This window comes from Pollachius pollachius, assembly GCF_949987615.1.
Source record: "Pollachius pollachius genome assembly, chromosome: 5".
In the NCBI taxonomy this organism is placed as follows: Eukaryota; Metazoa; Chordata; class Actinopteri; order Gadiformes; family Gadidae; genus Pollachius; species Pollachius pollachius.
In genome coordinates, this window is record NC_136938.1 from 28,552,259 (window position 1) to 28,568,855 (window position 16,597).

Here is a 16,597-nt window from a genome sequence, read left to right on the forward strand (position 1 = left end):
ACTCACTCAGCCATCACCTGGTAGGGATATGTATCTATGAGGATGGGATGTTATTATGTATTTAAAATGTATTTAAGTGGGCACAATGGCTAGGGGCAGCTGTTGCTGTAAATTAATTGTTTATGGTGATATCTGCCATATGAAGTAATGGGAATTAAACAAGATTGTATTATAAAATAGAATGTAGAAAATAAAATAGCTCAACATCATTCACAAGTTAAAACATCCATTTAAATTTTAAGTCTACCAGTGTATTTCTATGCTCTGGTGACTCTGGTCCCTAATGTTGCAGCACTAACTCAAATTGGTTTCAAAGAAAACACAAGTAAATGGACATTTACAAATGACTCAAACTAATGACTAATCCCTCATTCTGTCCCAGTCGTTCCCTGGGGGTCGGCCCCAGAAGTACGTAGAACTCCATTTATTTGGGATTGTCTTGTTTTTAATTAAACTCAAAGCGGGCTGTTTTGCGCATCATAATAAAAATTGATTAAAGCACATTAATTAAAGGGATTTCAAGTCTGAACATTTTCTTTTTTCCATTAATTGTTTCTTGGATGATGTAGTGTAGAGCTTGAAGCAAATGTTCTTCTAATCCCTCTTTAACCAGAATGCACCCCTCTCTGTGGTTCTCTGTAGATCAGCAACAGCTCGGGGGAGACGATGGGCGCGGACAGCGACCTGAGCAGCACGGCCGGGGACGGGCCGGGCGGCCGGCCCTCTCTGCACCTCGCCACCTCCCGGGGGACGCTGTCCGACAGCGAGATCGAGACCAACCCGGCCACCAGCGCCGTGTTCGTGAGTCGCTCCTCCTTGACCAGATCACACTGAACCATCAGGGAGCAGATCACACTGAACCGTCAGATCACACTGAACCGTCAGATCACACTGAACCGTCAGATCACACTGAACCGTCAGATCACACTGAACCGTCAGGGAGCAGATCACACTGAACCATCAGATCACACTGAACCGTCAGATCACACTGAACCGTCAGATCACACTGAACCGTCAGATCACACTGAACCGTCAGATCACACTGAACCGTCAGATCACACTGAACCGTCAGATCACACTGAACCGTCTGATCACACTGAACCGTCAGATCACACTGAACAGTCAGATCACACTGAACCGTCAGATCACACTGAACCGTCAGATCACACTGAACCGTCAGGGAGCAGATCACACTGAACCGTCAGATCACACTGAACCGTCAGATCACACTGAACCGTCAGGGAGCAGATCACACTGAACCGTCAGATCACACTGAACCGTCAGGGAGCAGATCACACTGAACCGTCAGGGAGCAGATCACACTGAACCGTCAGGGAGCAGATCACACTGAACCGTCAGCCTGGGAGCCGATCATACCTTAGTTCATCTTTGGTGAACAGCGAACACGGACCCAGGCGGTCCAGTCATCTTCACCGGTGGTAAGAGAGGAAACGTTTCCTGTCCGGACACCGGTGTTCTAGGAAGGAGGTTTCTGTAAAGGTTTCAACGTCCTGCCTACTTTTAGCTTGAAAATAATAGTTTTGCGCTGCTATTTAACCAACTCTAAATGTTGTAGGCAAGAGTTACTTTGGGTCATTAGCTGAACGCTGATTTGGACACTTACAGAAAGAGTTATTCCCAGGTAATTCCCGTTCCTAAGGTCTGTGCCTCACAGTGATCCATTCTGCAGGTTAGCTGTGAATACATTCACGCCGGGAAGTCGAATGATTTCCAGGTGTGATTGAGGTCAGCGTGTGTCAGAGACCCCCTGCTGATCTGGGTGACAGGCCAACCGGACTTTAGTGAAATCTGATATCCGATTCATATCCAATCAGAAGCAAACGCCTCAATGCTCTCTGAAAACATTCCTCTCCTGCACAGCAGTGACGACGGTGGTGATGATGATGATGACGATGATGATGATGATGATGACGATGATGACGATGATGATGATGATGATGTTGATGATGATGGATGTCTTTTCCAGGGGAAGACCCACAAGCTGAAGGTGGCAGCGGCCAAGGAGCCGGTGAGCCGGGCTCCCCAACCCGCTGCCCCCCTGGAGGACATCAGCATGAGGATCTACCTCTGTGAGGGGCTACTTGGTACGCCCCGTCTGTTAGATCTACCTCTGTGAGGGGCTACTTGGTACGCCCCGTCTGTTAGATCTACCTCTGTGAGGGGCTACTTGGTACGCCCCGTCTGTTAGATCTACCTCTGAGAGGGGCTACTTGGTACGCCCCGTCCTCTGCTCCGTCTGTAGGGGCGGGGCTCATGCTTTAGATCCTCATGATTATTTTCTTTATTGTAAATAAAATAAGAGTTTGTGCTCCTCTCCCTGCTCCTCTGAGGAGGAGCGCTGGGTTTGTGCTCCTGCTCCTCCTCTGAGGAGGAGCGCTGGGTTTGTGTCTCTGCTGTGGATTCTCTGCTCCTGCTCCCGGTGCTGCCTGGCATTAACCCACTAACCTCTTGGCCTGACCTCTGACCTGTCTCTCTACCTGTCGCCTTACCCCTCTTCTCCCCCCGCTGCTTCTGCTGGACGGCGGCCCCCGCAGGGCGGGACAAGAGCTCCGTGTGGGACCAGCTGGAGGACGCTGCCATGGAGACCTTCTCTCTAAGTAGGGCTCACCCTCTGGGTGGAGGTGTCTCTGTCTGCTGTCTCTCCACCTCTCCTCCCTGCTCTACTTCTGTGTCTGTCGGAGAATGTGACTCCAGCTGCCCTAACACAACCTGCACCCTGGCAAATCTCTATTAACCTTCCCCCCCGGAAACACACTCACACACACCGTTAGAAAGATTCTTAGAGCTGTGCTCATGGTAAGTAGCCCCAGTGGTCCGTGGAATGGACATTACATCGCTAATGTGTCCATACATTATGGAACAACATGGGCATCCTGTTATTAATACGTCCATAAATTAAGGAACAACACAGGGAAATATAAGATAAAGAAAGTGTTCCATGACACGGGTTCCTGGGTGGAAGTGGGCTGTCGTTAATAACCTGATTGCATTTGGTAGTAAGTGTTCTTCAGTACGTCTATGTCTTAAGCCTTAAGTGTGTGTGTGTGTGTGTGTGTGTCTCCCCAGGTAAGGAGCGCTCCACGCTGTGGGACCAGGTGCAGTTCTGGGAGGATGCCTACCTGGACGCGGTGATGCTGGAGCGCGAGGGCATGGGGATGGACCAGGGCCCGCAGGAGATGATCGAGAGGTGAGCGCTTCACCTGGGGCCCACGGTCTCCACTGGTCGGCTCAGGGGCCCCGAGAGGAGTGAACGGCTCCTGGCTGGAGGGTTAGGTTAGAGTGTCTTCAGAGAGAATCACTGGGGGAATGCGGAGGCTTCACTCTGGGGTCTGGAGAGCGGCCCCTCGGTTTGACCTCTCCAAGCCTCTCTGACCCTCTACTGCCTCGGACTCAGCGCATCATACACGGAACAGCACTAGACTCAACATATTTAAAGAAACTATATATATAACATTCTCTCGCCTTAAATGTTTGACGGTTTAAAATGTAGGATACAAGTTAATATGGACTCTAGTTGCCCTCTATGGGTAGTTTCGTGACCAGATAACATCTAGCTAAAGTTCTCCCCCAAAGCTGACTGAGGCGACTCTAGGGAGTGCGTAACTCTCTATCTCTATCTTCAGGTAGCTCAGGTAGGGTAACATGTAGTCTCTCTCCAGGTACCTCAGGTAGGGTAACATGTAGTCTATCTCCAGGTACCTCAGGTAGGGTAACCTGTAGTCTCTCTCTCTCCCGGTACCTCAGGTAGGGTAACCTGTAGTCTCTCTCTCTCTCCAGGTACCTCAGGTAGGGTAACATGTAGTCTCTCTCTCTCCAGGTACCTCAGGTAGGGTAACCTGTAGTCTCTCTCTCTCTCCAGGTACCTCAGGTAGGGTAACATGTAGTCTCTCTCTCCAGGTACCTCAGGTAGGGTAACCTGTAGTCTCTCTCTCTCTCCAGGTACCTCAGGTAGGGTAACATGTAGTCTCTCTCCAGGTACCTCAGGTAGGGTAACATGTCGTCTCTCCAGGTACCTCAGGTAGGGTAACATGTAGTCTCTCTCCAGGTACCTCAGGTAGGGTAACCTGTAGTCTCTCCAGGTACCTCAGGTAGGGTAACCTGTAGTCTCTCTCCAGGTACCTCAAGTAGGGTAACATGTCGTCTCTCTCTCCAGGTACCTCAGGTAGGGTAACATGTAGTCTCTCTCCAGGTACCTCAGGTAGGGTAACCTGTAGTCTCTCTCCAGGTACCTCAGGTAGGGTAACCTGTAGTCTCTCCAGGTACCTCAGGTAGGGTGACATGTAGTCTCTCTCTCCAGGTACCTCAGGTAGGGTAACATGTAGTCTCTCTCCAGGTACCTCAGGTAGGGTAACCTGTAGTCTCTCCAGGTACCTCAGGTAGGGTGACATGTAGTCTCTCTCCAGGTACCTCAGGTAGGGTAACATGTAGTCTCTCTCTCCAGGTACCTCAGGTAGGGTAACATGTCGTCCCTCTCCAGGTACCTCAGGTAGGGTAACATGTAGTCTCTCTCCAGGTACCTCAGGTAGGGTAACCTGTAGTCTCTCTCTCTCCAGGTACCTCAGGTAGGGTAACATGTAGTCTCTCTCTCCAGGTACCTCAGGTAGGGTAACATGTAGTCTCTCTCCAGGTACCTCAGGTAGGGAAACCTGTAGTCTCTCTCCAGGTACCTCAGGTAGGGTAACATGTAGTCTCTCTCTCCAGGTACCTCAGGTAGGGTAACATGTAGTCTCTCTCTCCAGGTACCTCAGGTAGGGTAACATGTAGTCTCTCTCCAGGTACCTCAGGTAGGGTAACATGTAGTCTCTCTCCAGGTACCTCAGGTAGGGTAACCTGTAGTCTCTCCAGGTACCTCAGGTAGGGTAACATGTAGTCTCTCTCCAGGTACCTCAGGTAGGGTTACCTGTAGTCTCTCTTGCCAGGTACCTAGGGTAGGGTAACATGTAGTCTCTCGCCCCAGGTACCTCAGGTAGGGTAACCTGTAGTCTCTCTCTCTCCAGGTACCTCAGGTAGGGTAACCTGTAGTCTCTCGCCCCAGGTACCTCAGGTAGGGTTACCTGTAGTCTCTCTCTCTCCAGGTACCTCAGGTAGGGTAAACTGTAGTCTCTATATCTCCAGGTACCTCAGGTAGGGTAACATGTAGTCTCTCTCTCTCCAGCTACCTCAGGTAGGGTAACATGTAGTCTCTCGCCCCAGGTACCTCAGGTAGGGTAACCTGTAGTCTCTCTCTCTCCAGGTACCTCAGGTAGGGTGACATGTAGTCTCTCTCCAGGTACCTCAGGTAGGGTAACATGTAGTCTCTCTCCAGGTACCTCAGGTAGGGTAACATGTAGTCTCTCTCCAGGTACCTCAGGTAGGGTAACATGTAGTCTCTCTCTCCAGGTACCTCAGGTAGGGTAACATGTAGTCTCTCTCCAGGTACCTCAGGTAGGGTAACCTGTAGTCTCTCCAGGTACCTCAGGTAGGGTAACATGTAGTCTCTCCAGGTACCTCAGGTAGGGTAACATGTAGTCTCTCTCCAGGTACCTCAGGTAGGGTTACCTGTAGTCTCTTTTGCCAGGTACCTAGGGTAGGGTAACCTGTAGTCTCTCTCTCTCTCCAGGTACCTCAGGTAGGGTAACATGTAGTCTCTCTCTCTCCAGCTACCTCAGGTAGGGTAACATGTAGTCTCTCGCCCCAGGTACCTCAGGTAGGGTAACCTGTAGTCTCTCTCTCTCCAGGTACCTCAGGTAGGGTAACATGTAGTCTTTCTCCAGGTACCTCAGGTAGGGTAACATGTAGTCTCTCGCCCCAGGTACCTCTCGCTGGGAGACCATGACCGCAAGCGTCTGGAGGAGGACGAGGACCGGCTGCTGGCCACACTGCTGCACAACATGGTGGCCTACATGCTGATGCTGAAGGTAAGGTGGTCCTCAGCGTCCGAGGAGCGCTGGTGTTGGGGCCCGGGGCTCAGCAGGTCATGTGACTCAGTCGCCCCTGTCCTCTGTCCAGGTGAACAAGAACGACATCCGTAAGAAGGTGCGTCGTCTGATGGGCAAGTCTCACATCGGGCTGAGCCACAGCCAGGTCATCAACGAGCTGCTGGACAAGCTGGCCAACATGGTAACCTTCTAAATACATATATATATAGATATTATTACCAGATGGTCACCGTCTAGCCCTATGTCTTACCTTCTGCACACTGCTGACTGGAACCAACTATAATATATAATCTTTAAGTGTAACCACCGACTCTGCGGACCAGCTAACCTTGACCCTTTAGACTTATTATGAGGAGGATTCTGATTGGTTGTGTTTCCAGAACGGCCGTGAGATACCCATAAGGCCGAGCGGCAGTCGCCACATCAAGAAGCAGACGTTTGTGGTGCATGCTGGGACGGACACCACAGGGGACATCTTCTTCATGGAGGTATTAATCCTGACTCACATGTGGTCATCGTTTTTAGTCTATAAAATGATAAACCCAGGTACCGGCCTTAACTTGAGGCCTTTCCTCCGCTACAGAGCAGATAGAGCTAACTCTCTGGAGCCCAAAGTTAGCATCTCCAGAAAACATCTCAAACCAGCCACTCATGAATGAGATCCTGGTTATTGGGTTGGGTGTCCTCTGTTGTTCCTCCCTGATCAGTGTGCCCCCCCCAGGTGTGTGACGACTGCATCGTGCTGCGCAGTAACATCGGCACGGTGTACGAGCGCTGGTGGTACGAGAAGCTCATCAACATGACCTACTGCCCCAAGACCAAGGTCCTCTGCCTCTGGCGGCGCAACGGCCAGGAGACCCAGCTCAACAAGTTCTACACCAAGAAGGTAAGAGAACCACTTGAGACAATAAGAGACCATAAGAAACCATTAGAGACCATTAGAAACCATTAGAGACCATTAGAGACCATAAGAGACCCTCAGCTCAACAAGTTCTACACCCAGAAGGTAAGAAGAACCACAGGAGACCAGCAGCTCAACATGTTCCCCGGCCAGAGGTTGGTGGCCGTCAGCCCTCCCTTTCCCTTGTCCTCCAGGCCGGCGTCCTGTTTTACTGACCTCTGTCAGAAGCATGTGACCTCTGTATGTCAGGCATGACCTCTGTGACCCCTGATGCGTGCCCTCTGTCCTCCAGTGTCGGGAGCTGTACTACTGTGTGAAGGACAGCATGGAGAAGGCGGCCGCTCGGCAGCAGAGCATCAAACCAGGTGGGGGGGACCTGGCCCACCGCCACGCACTAACTGTAGATTCCTGCGGGTCAAGTCCAACACTTCTCTACGTGGCCCTTCATCCACAACATGAAGGTTGACCCGCGTCCCCTGTGTCCCCAGGGCCCGAGCTGGGCGGAGAGTTCCCCGTCCAGGACATGAAGACGGGCGAGGGGGGGCTGCTGCAGGTCACCCTGGAGGGCATCAACCTCAAGTTCATGCACAGCCAGGTGAGCGCCCCCCCGGGGAGCAGGGTACGGCCCCCCAGGCACGAGGAGGTCGTCCTCCTGGTAGTCCAGACCCCCTAGGGGCCCCCCACCTCCCTTATCACCTCGCTTGTTCTGCTTGTCCCCCATTGGTCTCCCCCCATCTCCCCCATCCTGTGTTGTCCTCCTCCAAGGTCCACGTGCACACTCATGTCCACGTGCACTATTTACAGGTGATGAGTCATGTCCACGTGCACTCTTTACAGGTGATGAGTCATGTCCACGTGCACTCTTTACAGGCGATGAGTCATGTCCACGTGCACTCTTTACAGGCGATGAGTCATGTCCACGTGCACTCTTTACAGGCGATGAGTCATGTCCATGTGCACTCTTTACAGGCGATGAGTCATGTCCACGTGCACTCTTTACAGGCGATGAGTCATGTCCACGTGCACTCTTTACAGGCGATGAGTCATGTCCATGTGCACTCTTTACAGGCGATGAGTCATGTCCATGTGCACTCTTTACAGATTAATTGAACGATGTGCACACTTTACAGATTACTGAATCTTCACGTGCACACTTTAGATTAATTGAATGATGTCCACGTGCACACTTTACACGTTAACTGAGGGATTTTCACGTGCACACTCTAGGGGTTCATTCACCGGCTCCTCGTTCAAACATTTTCTGAAGGTGTCGGGGGTTTGGAGGAACACATTGAGTCGGACTTGTCGCTTTGTTTGTCTGTGTGTTAACTGTGGCTGTGTGTTCGTGTCCGAGCATCTCTTCATTTGTTTGTGTTTTTTTATGTGAATGCCATTTTTCCCCATCCGTTTTCCTTTGGTGTGTTGTCCATCTTACCGTGTGTGTACATCTGAGGAAAGGATATGCTGTGTGTTCTGTGTGTGTTGGTCACCCGCGGTAAGACAGATTACCTCAAGACTTTTCATTAATAATTGGCTTTTATAGCAATTTCCATTTATTTATTTTGCGTTTGGACCCTTGAACTTAAAAATGTGTTCCATCCTCATGTCAATCCAGACGAGGAGAAACCAAGATCAATACCCTGCTCACTGTAACCCGCGCCAGGGCTCTGTTTCGAGGTTTAGGACAGGCAGCTCTGGAAGAACAGTGTCTTGTTCGCTGGAAGCCGTTGTGCATTAACCACTAAGCATCCCCACGCTGATCAGTAGCCAATAGCAGCAGCTCATCCCAATCATGTCATAGGTATTAGAAGTATTGCTACAAATAGCATTTATTAATTTGTTTTAGTGATAAAGGCATAATGGGTCACCCTTTAACCAGCAGAAACCTCTTAAAAATCCTACTGATCCCAAAGTTGTATTTTGGTATTTTTCATTTGACAAATGTAATCAGGCCATTTTTCAAGCAATTTGCATTAGCACAAACGTTCAGAAGAGTTTATTTCCAGAACAATTCACACTGATGTGTTAAAATCTCTCCATGCATTCTCTTCACCTTTAAAGTCTGAAAAATGTCTCCTCTGGGCTCCATCTGTTCAGTTAAGGGGGATGAATCCTGTTTCATCTAAAATTAATCTATGTTATGGCTGAGTTTCTTAGAGGGAGGGGGGGGTGGTAATCCCCATGGTTACGACTAACACCCACTTAGTGCTGGTGCGTTTGAGCGTTATAGTTAGTGGTGTTGTGTATATGATAAGCCACACTGTGCTAACAGCCAAGTAGAAGCTAGCGGTCAGATACCGGCGGTATTATTTGAATGATAACCTCTCCTCTGCTCTGTGAGGGATAGCGGTCGCAGATGTTGCCGTTCGTCTTCCTCCCCTTTTATCGTCCCTTCACGGATGGCTGACGTTATTCAGAACACACTGAGGATGGAACAGCCTGGGAGGCGTTTACCGTCGGGGTCAGAGGAGCGGCGAGTGGAGCCGGGGAAGGTCTCAGAGTAGAGGGGGGGCGCGGTGTTGAGCGGAGGGTCGTTGGTTCCAGCCCTCGCTGCTGGAGGAGGAGGCATGGAGGGCAGTCGGTGGATTTAGACCCAATCAAAGGTGAACTCGGCACTGAGACTCAAACCTCTAGGCCTCTGGAAGTTATTTTGGTTCATTTCTGTTCCGATTTTTATATGATTGGTTGATTGTTTCTGGTAAATATTAAGAGGCACCGGGGACTGTGATTGGCTATTCTAGGGCCTCCCCCCCCCCGTGTGGGGCCCCGGGGCCCAGTGGATTCCAGTAGGGCATGTCTGTGCTCTTCTGTCCGATAATAATCCAACCCATTTCTCTCCCATGCTCTCTCCCCCTGCAAGGAGCGGAAGGTACACGACCTCTGCTCTCATTAGCTCTCACGTTTATATTGGGTTTCCCTGATTTAAACCCTCTTGTTGTTCTAATATTATTTATTTTTTTATTTATCTTTATCTGTTTTAGCTGTTGTAGTTGTTTGGCAAATCTTGATTTTGTGTCTGTCTTTTTTAACTGGAGATTCCATGTGTGCGTTAAATGGGCCATTGTGCATCAGAAATAAACATTTAGTAACAATTCAAATCTGAGAAAAATGCTCCAACCGCAAACAACTCGTAGATTATTGATTCTACATTCTGTTCTGTTGACGCCTCTTCAGTGACTTAATGTGACCCATGTACTGCCCAACATGGAAGCTTCCTGTAGTACCCCCCCCCCCCCCCCCCCCCCCTTATGTCATTAGCTTCCTGTGGCTTGCCTCCCATGTGAAGTCCTTTTCTTTCTACCTTCCCACCTGATAAAAAACACACTTCAGAGAACTGTTATTTTGATTCAACATGGATTGTTATCATTTGTAGCCGGTGTCGTTGAGTTTAACACTGTTGTCCTGTTTTTGTTTTTGTTTTCTGTCTGTGTTTTAGGTTTTCATAGAGCTGAGTCACATTAAAAAGTGCAATACAGTGAAGGGAGTCTTTGTCCTGGAGGAATTTGGTAATTACCCATCTATTGATTCTAAGCCTGTACCGGGCGCAGCAGTAACTCTGAGGCGAACCCCTTCAGTCCTTTAGGGTCTGAACCCTTCAGTCCTTTAGGCTCTGAATCCTTCAGTCCTTTAGGGTCTGAGTCTAGTCTGAACCCTTCAGTCCTTTAGGGGTCTGACCCCTTCAGTCCTTTAGGGGTCTGACCCCTTCAGTCCATTAGGGTCTGAATCCTTCAGTCCTTTAGGGTCTGAACCCTTCAGTCCTTTAGGGTCTGAGCCCGCCCTTCAGTCCTTTAGGGTCTGAGTGTAGTCTTAACCGTTCAGTCCTTTAGGCTCTGAATCCTTCAGTCCTTTAGGGGTCTGAATCCTTCAGTCCTTTAGGCTCTGAATCCTTCAGTCCTTTAGGCTCTGAATCCTTCAGTCCTTAAGGGTCTGAACCCTTCAGTCCTTTAGGGTCTGAGTGTAGTCTTAATCGTTCAGTCCTTTAGGCCCTGAATCCTTCAGTCCTTTAGGCTCTGAATCCTTCAGTCCTTAAGGGTCTGAATCCTTCAGTCCTTAAGGGTCTGAACCCTTCAGTCCTTAAGGGTCTGAACCCTTCAGTCCTGTAGGCTCTGAGGCTCTGAGCCCTTCAGTCCTTTAGGCTCTGAGGCTCTGAGCCCTTCAGTCCTTTAGGCTCTGAGGCTCTGAGCCCTTCAGTCCTTTAGGGGCTGAACCCTTCAGTCCTTTAGGGTCTGAGGCTCTGAGCCTTTCAGTCCTTTAGGCTCTGAGGCTCAGAGCCCTTCAGTCCTTTAGGGGCTGAGGCAGCAGAGAGCCGTTCCTATCGGCGAGGGATGGGGAGACGGTTCTCATAGGTCTGTTGGGTTTGGGTTTTTTGTTTCGGCTTTAGGACGTTTTGGTCCATTTATTGATTTTCTGGCCGTATAGGACCCATTTAATGGAGGTGACCTCTGTGGCTTCTGCTGACCCCTGCAGGTGTCCGCTAGGTGTTAACGAGCTATCTCTGGACACGCTGCTCTGATCGTTGGTCTCCATAGGCTTCATAGTACAGCTCTGATCACAACCATGACATCTGAAGGATAACATTTGATTCTCTGCTCAGGTTTTACCTTCAACTTAGTCAACCAGTTGAAGCACTTCTGTTAAGCATGTCCGATAGGGATTTAAAAGACTTCTCTCCAAGTAAAACTGGTGCAGCGAAAGCCGTAATGGATTCAAGACAAGCCTTCAGCAGCATAAAGCAGTTCAGCCTCCAGGTGCTTATTGAGCGTGGTCCCGCGCTCGGCTTGTTCGGTCTGGCTCCTCTGGAGGTGGAGTTGTGATGGTGTAAGAACAGTTAGCGAGGTTAGCCTAGCCTCGGGACGGGGCGGAGTTACTGCTGTGTCCATGTGCTGCTTTTGTAATGTTGCCCTCATCTTTGCCACTATGAAAACCTTCATTCTCCAGCAGGTAAAGTGTCGTCACCTTTCTCCTTATTTTGACCTTCCTCTTGACTTTCCTCTGTGTGAAGTACGCCTCCATCGCCCCTCCCCCTCCCTCTCAGAACCTCAGACACCTGTCTTACTGTCACACTGCCTCACCCCTCGTGTTCTCAGCAGTCTGTCTGCTAGCAGCGGTCTGCCAGCAGCGGTCTGTCTGCCAGTAGCGGTCTGTCTGCTAGCAGCGGGCTGTCTGCTAGCAACAGTCTGTCTGCTAGCTGAGATCTGTCTATTAGCAGCGGTCTGTCTGCTAGCTGCGGCCTCTCTACTAGCAGCGGCCTGTCTGCTAACAGCCTGTCTACTAGCAGCGGCCTGTCTGCTAGCAGCAGCCTGTCTGCTAGCTGCGATCTGTCTATTAGCAGCGGTTTGTCTGCTAGTAGCGGCCTGTCTGCTAGTAGCAGCCTGTCTGCTAGCAGCGGTCTGTCTGCTAGTGGTCTGTCTGTCTGATAGCGGTCTGTCTGCTAGCAGCGGTCTGTCTGCTAGCAGCGGTCTGTCTGCTAGTAGCGGCCTGTCTGCTAGTAGCGGTCTGTCTGCTAGCAGCGGTCTGTCTGCTAGTGGTCTGTCTGTCTGCTAGCGGTCTGTCTGCTAGCAGCGGTCTGTCTGCTAGCGGTCTGCCTGTCTGCTCACAGCGGTCTGCTTCCTTCTTCTTCTCTTTCTTCATTGAGGCAGCGAGTGTGTGATGTGTTGACTCCATGGCTCCCCTGGGTTCACGGTTCACGGTTACTAATGAAAAGTCAATCTGTCCGGTGGACGACAGACGGCGGCGGTCCGTTGGTCTGGGCTGTCGTTCCTCCGTCTCTCCTCTGTCTCTCTGGTCTCCGTGACGTAGCTCATCTTAGAGGATTCTGTTTGTTTCTCTACTGAGATGTTTGTGTTCCACTCTTATCCTTTCCCTGGGCCATGAATGTCCTTCATCAAATGCCACAGAGGTTGCACAACACAAACGTCTCTAATATAAACACATCGGGATGCCTCCGGGACGGTTCTGTTAAAGAGGAACTCAGTAGTACCGTAGAGGAACTACGCAGTCCCAGGAGATCTGAATCCGTTGGGGGTTCAAGATTTTGTGTAGGCATAGCTGACACACAGAAGCTCACAGACACACACACACTAATGCAAACATGCACAAACACACACACACTGACACACACACACAGTGTTACCTTGCGCACCCAGGTATTGTGGAGGACTCTCGTGGCCCACAGCTACCTCTCGCCCATCGTCATTCTGCTCCCCCCCCCCCCCCCCCCCCAGCTCTGACTCTAGTGTAGATCTTCAGATCTTCTTCACTCCAGTTCCTGCTGCCTTTGAATTCTCTGTTTTGTCTCTCGCACCGGCCTAGTTCCTGAAACTAAAGAAGTGGTGATCCACAAGTACAAGACGCCCATGGTGAGTCCCCTCTCATCTGCCCCCGGCCGAGCATGTGATGCTACTCCCCCCCCCCCCCCCCCCACCCCCACCCCCAGTCAGGGGCTCTGGGAATACCTGCCACTCATTTTCTTTAAATCCATTTGAATTGCATGACGGAGACGCCATTTTGAAGGTATGCAGGATTGTCATTTATTTATACTGGGGTTGAGGACGCTAAGGAGAGGTTACAAAATCAACCCCAGGGATTGAGAGTGGACTATAAACAGCTCTGACATAGACAGTGAACATATAGAAATATCCTTACAGTGTTGTCTTTACAGCTAACGTTACCCCTGTGTTATTTATTGATCATTCGTTATGAATGTGTAAAGGCGAGTTGTAGAATGTTGTGATGAACAGACAGCAGGCACACGGGTCCCACCTGAAGGACGTCACACATGCTGAGCGTCTAAACGAGTCCTCTCTCCTGTCTCTCTGCCCGCTGCCTCCAGGCCCACCAGATCTGTTACTCGGTGCTCTGCCTCTTCTCCTACGTGGCCGCGGTGAAGGGGAAAGAGGACGGCAGACCCAAGCTCCTGTCCCCCCGACCTGTGTCTCCCAGACCCCCGTCCCCAAGACCCCTGCCCAGCTAGTCCTCTCCGTCCGGACCCCCCCCCCCTCCCTACGTGCCTCTCTGCTCTCCCCTCTGACAATCCCCCAAAACGTCCCTCTAAGCACACTCCCCGACCCCTTTCACCCCCCTTCTTATCTGTTGTCGTCTAAACAGACCTAGAGGTGTTCCTAGGTTCTGGTGTATCGTGGTGTACCCCCCCCCCCCCGGTCAATTCCAATTCGATCTTGTAATTAAGAAATTAAGACGGAGCTGAACGCTGCCGCTCCACCACGGGACTGGACCACGTCCTGTAGGGTCTGCCCTCCCCAGAGGAGACCCCCCAGGGCGTGCATCCAGGTCCTGTGCACAACCCTGAGACCCCCCCTCCCCCTGTGACTCCCCTGTTTGGTGGTATCTGTATTTCGGTCCCTAGTCCCACCTGGTATCAGGGTGTGTACAGGCTGCTGGCCCCCCGCATGTAAATGCTTCTGTAAAGGTCCCAGTACTCCGTAAAGGTCCCCCCCCCCGCCCCTGTAAAGGTCCCAGTACTCCGTAAAGGTTCCCCCCCCCCCCCTGTAAAGGTCCCCGCCTCCCCAAAGTACAGCGGTCTCAGACCTGTTTAGCTCCGCTCGCCGTTCTATCGTTCCGTGCCGCTCTGCTGTACCCAATTGCATGTTAAAATAAGATTAAAAAGAATAAATATTATATATGTACATATATATATAATATTTATGATGGATATATAAATATATACGTTGTACATTTCTCCATGACGATGTTGCAAACTGGTGTATTCACTCGATGTGCGATACCAAGGTTCGGCCACAGGGGGCGCTGTTGAGCCCATAGAGAATGTATGGAGGGACTGAGTCCTTCTCCTGCGTCTGTTGGTTTTTTTCTACAGTCTATATTGAAGTGAATGTGATGGCTGTGTGTGGAGTTCGTGTCCCATCTATATATCTATGTAGATGGATCTATATAGAGCTGTATGGCTACTGCTGTCGTCTTAAGTCTTAATGTCGTCCTGTACTGTAAGTGGAGTGCTGTTCAAACCGGGACCATTGCTGTCATACTTTGTTTTTTTTCTGCGTGTGATGTTTGTGTAAAAAGGAAACTGAATCGTTCCTCCCAATTAGCAATATATCCATAAGGCTTTGTTACTTTTGACAACATTTATTTTTCTGTCAATTAAAATGCGCGATTAAGGAGCTCCTGTTTGAGACATTCCATTGGCCACCGCCACGCACCATATATGGGTGTAGAAGATCATTCTGGATGATAAACATCTGAATATGTAAACGCTCTGAATATGTGTAACACTGGATTCTGTGGCTCATCCCAGTCATGGTTCAGCCGACTGCTGTAAACTGAGGGTATTGCTGAAATAAGAAGGTCTATTATTTCAGGATTCAACTAAAGTATTTATAGAATATGTACAGCTTTGGCAATATCATAATAAAGTTGTCCCAAACGAATCCTCATTTTGTCCCATGTGTTTTCCTCCCACGTTTTAAAAAATAAGTTAAATCAGCCAATGGCCAAGAAGTACTCCGTGCGGTCGGCTTTTAATCTTCCTCCACAATCCATCGTGTTACACAAAAATGTCTCCATAAACAAATTGCAGCCGTCACACTTGTTTTGCATTATGACATATTGACGTGACGAATAAACACCAATCAACCCCCGTGTTGGATTCAGAACGCAGAACAATGAAATCCAACTGCAAGGAAAAACTCAACCTTTGTCAACGTAGATGTATGACTCCTCATACTTCAGTGGAGTTAGGGTTAGTAGAGTTAGGTTTATGGTAAAGTAGCAGTCCTTCTGTCGGTGGCCATGACGACGTAGTGAGGAACCGACGTCGATGGTTTAAAAGACCCGCTCCTGGTGCCGTGGAACACCTCAAACAGGTTTGTTCCTTTATTAACGCCTTTACATACATACATAAATACATACAGATCATACGCATATCTCAGAAACCGCGGAAAGTAGTTTTAATCGCGTAGACTTGCCACAGAAAAGCTTTCAAAGGGATGAACGTGTAACCTATAAACGTGAAAATTCCCGTCATATTCTGCATAGAGGTTTGGATTATTAGCCATCATTTCGTTACCATCCACTTACCCCGAGCCGTCATGCTGTGAAACGACGGTAATGCTCCTGAAGAAGACAAGTTAAAGAATAGTTGTGAAGAAAAACATGTTGAAATCGCGATGTCATTGAAAAGCAATTCACACTACCCGCAGTCCTAAGGTGTAACACGACGTCTTTGATTGGTGGAGCGCGCTATTACCATGGGAACGTTTACCGCCGGCGCGAAAGATAAACCGTCGCTGACTGCTGCCGCTGAACAGACCGTTGACCACAAAGACTCCATGACGTCCCCCTGGTAGAGAGGAGGATCAGCGCCCACTGGGTGGGAACCAGTACAGGTCAGGCGTGGACTGGAGTACAAGGCTGTGGTGAGCTTAGCAGGCTGGCTAGTTAGCTAGCTGACATGAGTTATACTAATCATATTATAATGCTGCGGTGAATAATACAAAAATAAATAGAATATATGATATAGCAGTGCTATATCATAGCACTGCTATGACATAGCAATTGGGGTAGTAATTGGGGTAGGATAAAGGTTAAGAATACGTCATGTTGAATGAATATCTAACTGAAGCCACATGTATAAAAAACGCGAGCGGTGATCGCAGTAAGAAACGAAGCACAACCATGACCTACACTATATACTGTACTACTATATACACGATATGATATACTATCCACACACTATATGACACAACTTGCATTAACAATATAAACAATATAATAATGA

At 49.6% G+C, this 16,597-nt stretch overlaps 1 protein-coding gene across 8 annotated transcripts in view; it reads left to right on the top strand.

The window, feature by feature from the left end:
• The window catches only part of madd (MAP-kinase activating death domain), a 54,794-nt gene extending 39,546 nt beyond the window's left edge, over window positions 1–15,248 (top strand). For 7 of the 8 annotated variants that reach the window (XM_079736764.1, XM_079736770.1, XM_079736766.1 and 4 more), the window contains 12 exons: window positions 643–801; window positions 1,988–2,105; window positions 3,088–3,208; window positions 5,813–5,918; window positions 6,010–6,120; window positions 6,320–6,427; window positions 6,661–6,825; window positions 7,133–7,205; window positions 7,329–7,435; window positions 10,277–10,346; window positions 13,153–13,199; window positions 13,673–15,248. In XM_079736764.1, coding sequence (XP_079592890.1) covers window positions 643–801; window positions 1,988–2,105; window positions 3,088–3,208; window positions 5,813–5,918; window positions 6,010–6,120; window positions 6,320–6,427; window positions 6,661–6,825; window positions 7,133–7,205; window positions 7,329–7,435; window positions 10,277–10,346; window positions 13,153–13,199; window positions 13,673–13,813 — 1,326 coding nt within the window. In that variant the 3' untranslated portion in view covers window positions 13,814–15,248. Of the gene's footprint in view, window positions 1–642; window positions 802–1,987; window positions 2,106–3,087; window positions 3,209–5,812; window positions 5,919–6,009; window positions 6,121–6,319; window positions 6,428–6,660; window positions 6,826–7,132; window positions 7,206–7,328; window positions 7,436–10,276; window positions 11,782–13,152; window positions 13,200–13,672 lie in introns of all 8 variants that reach the window. The other variant, XR_013811879.1, reaches the window with a different exon arrangement.
• The last annotated feature ends 1,349 nt before the right edge of the window (window positions 15,249–16,597 follow it).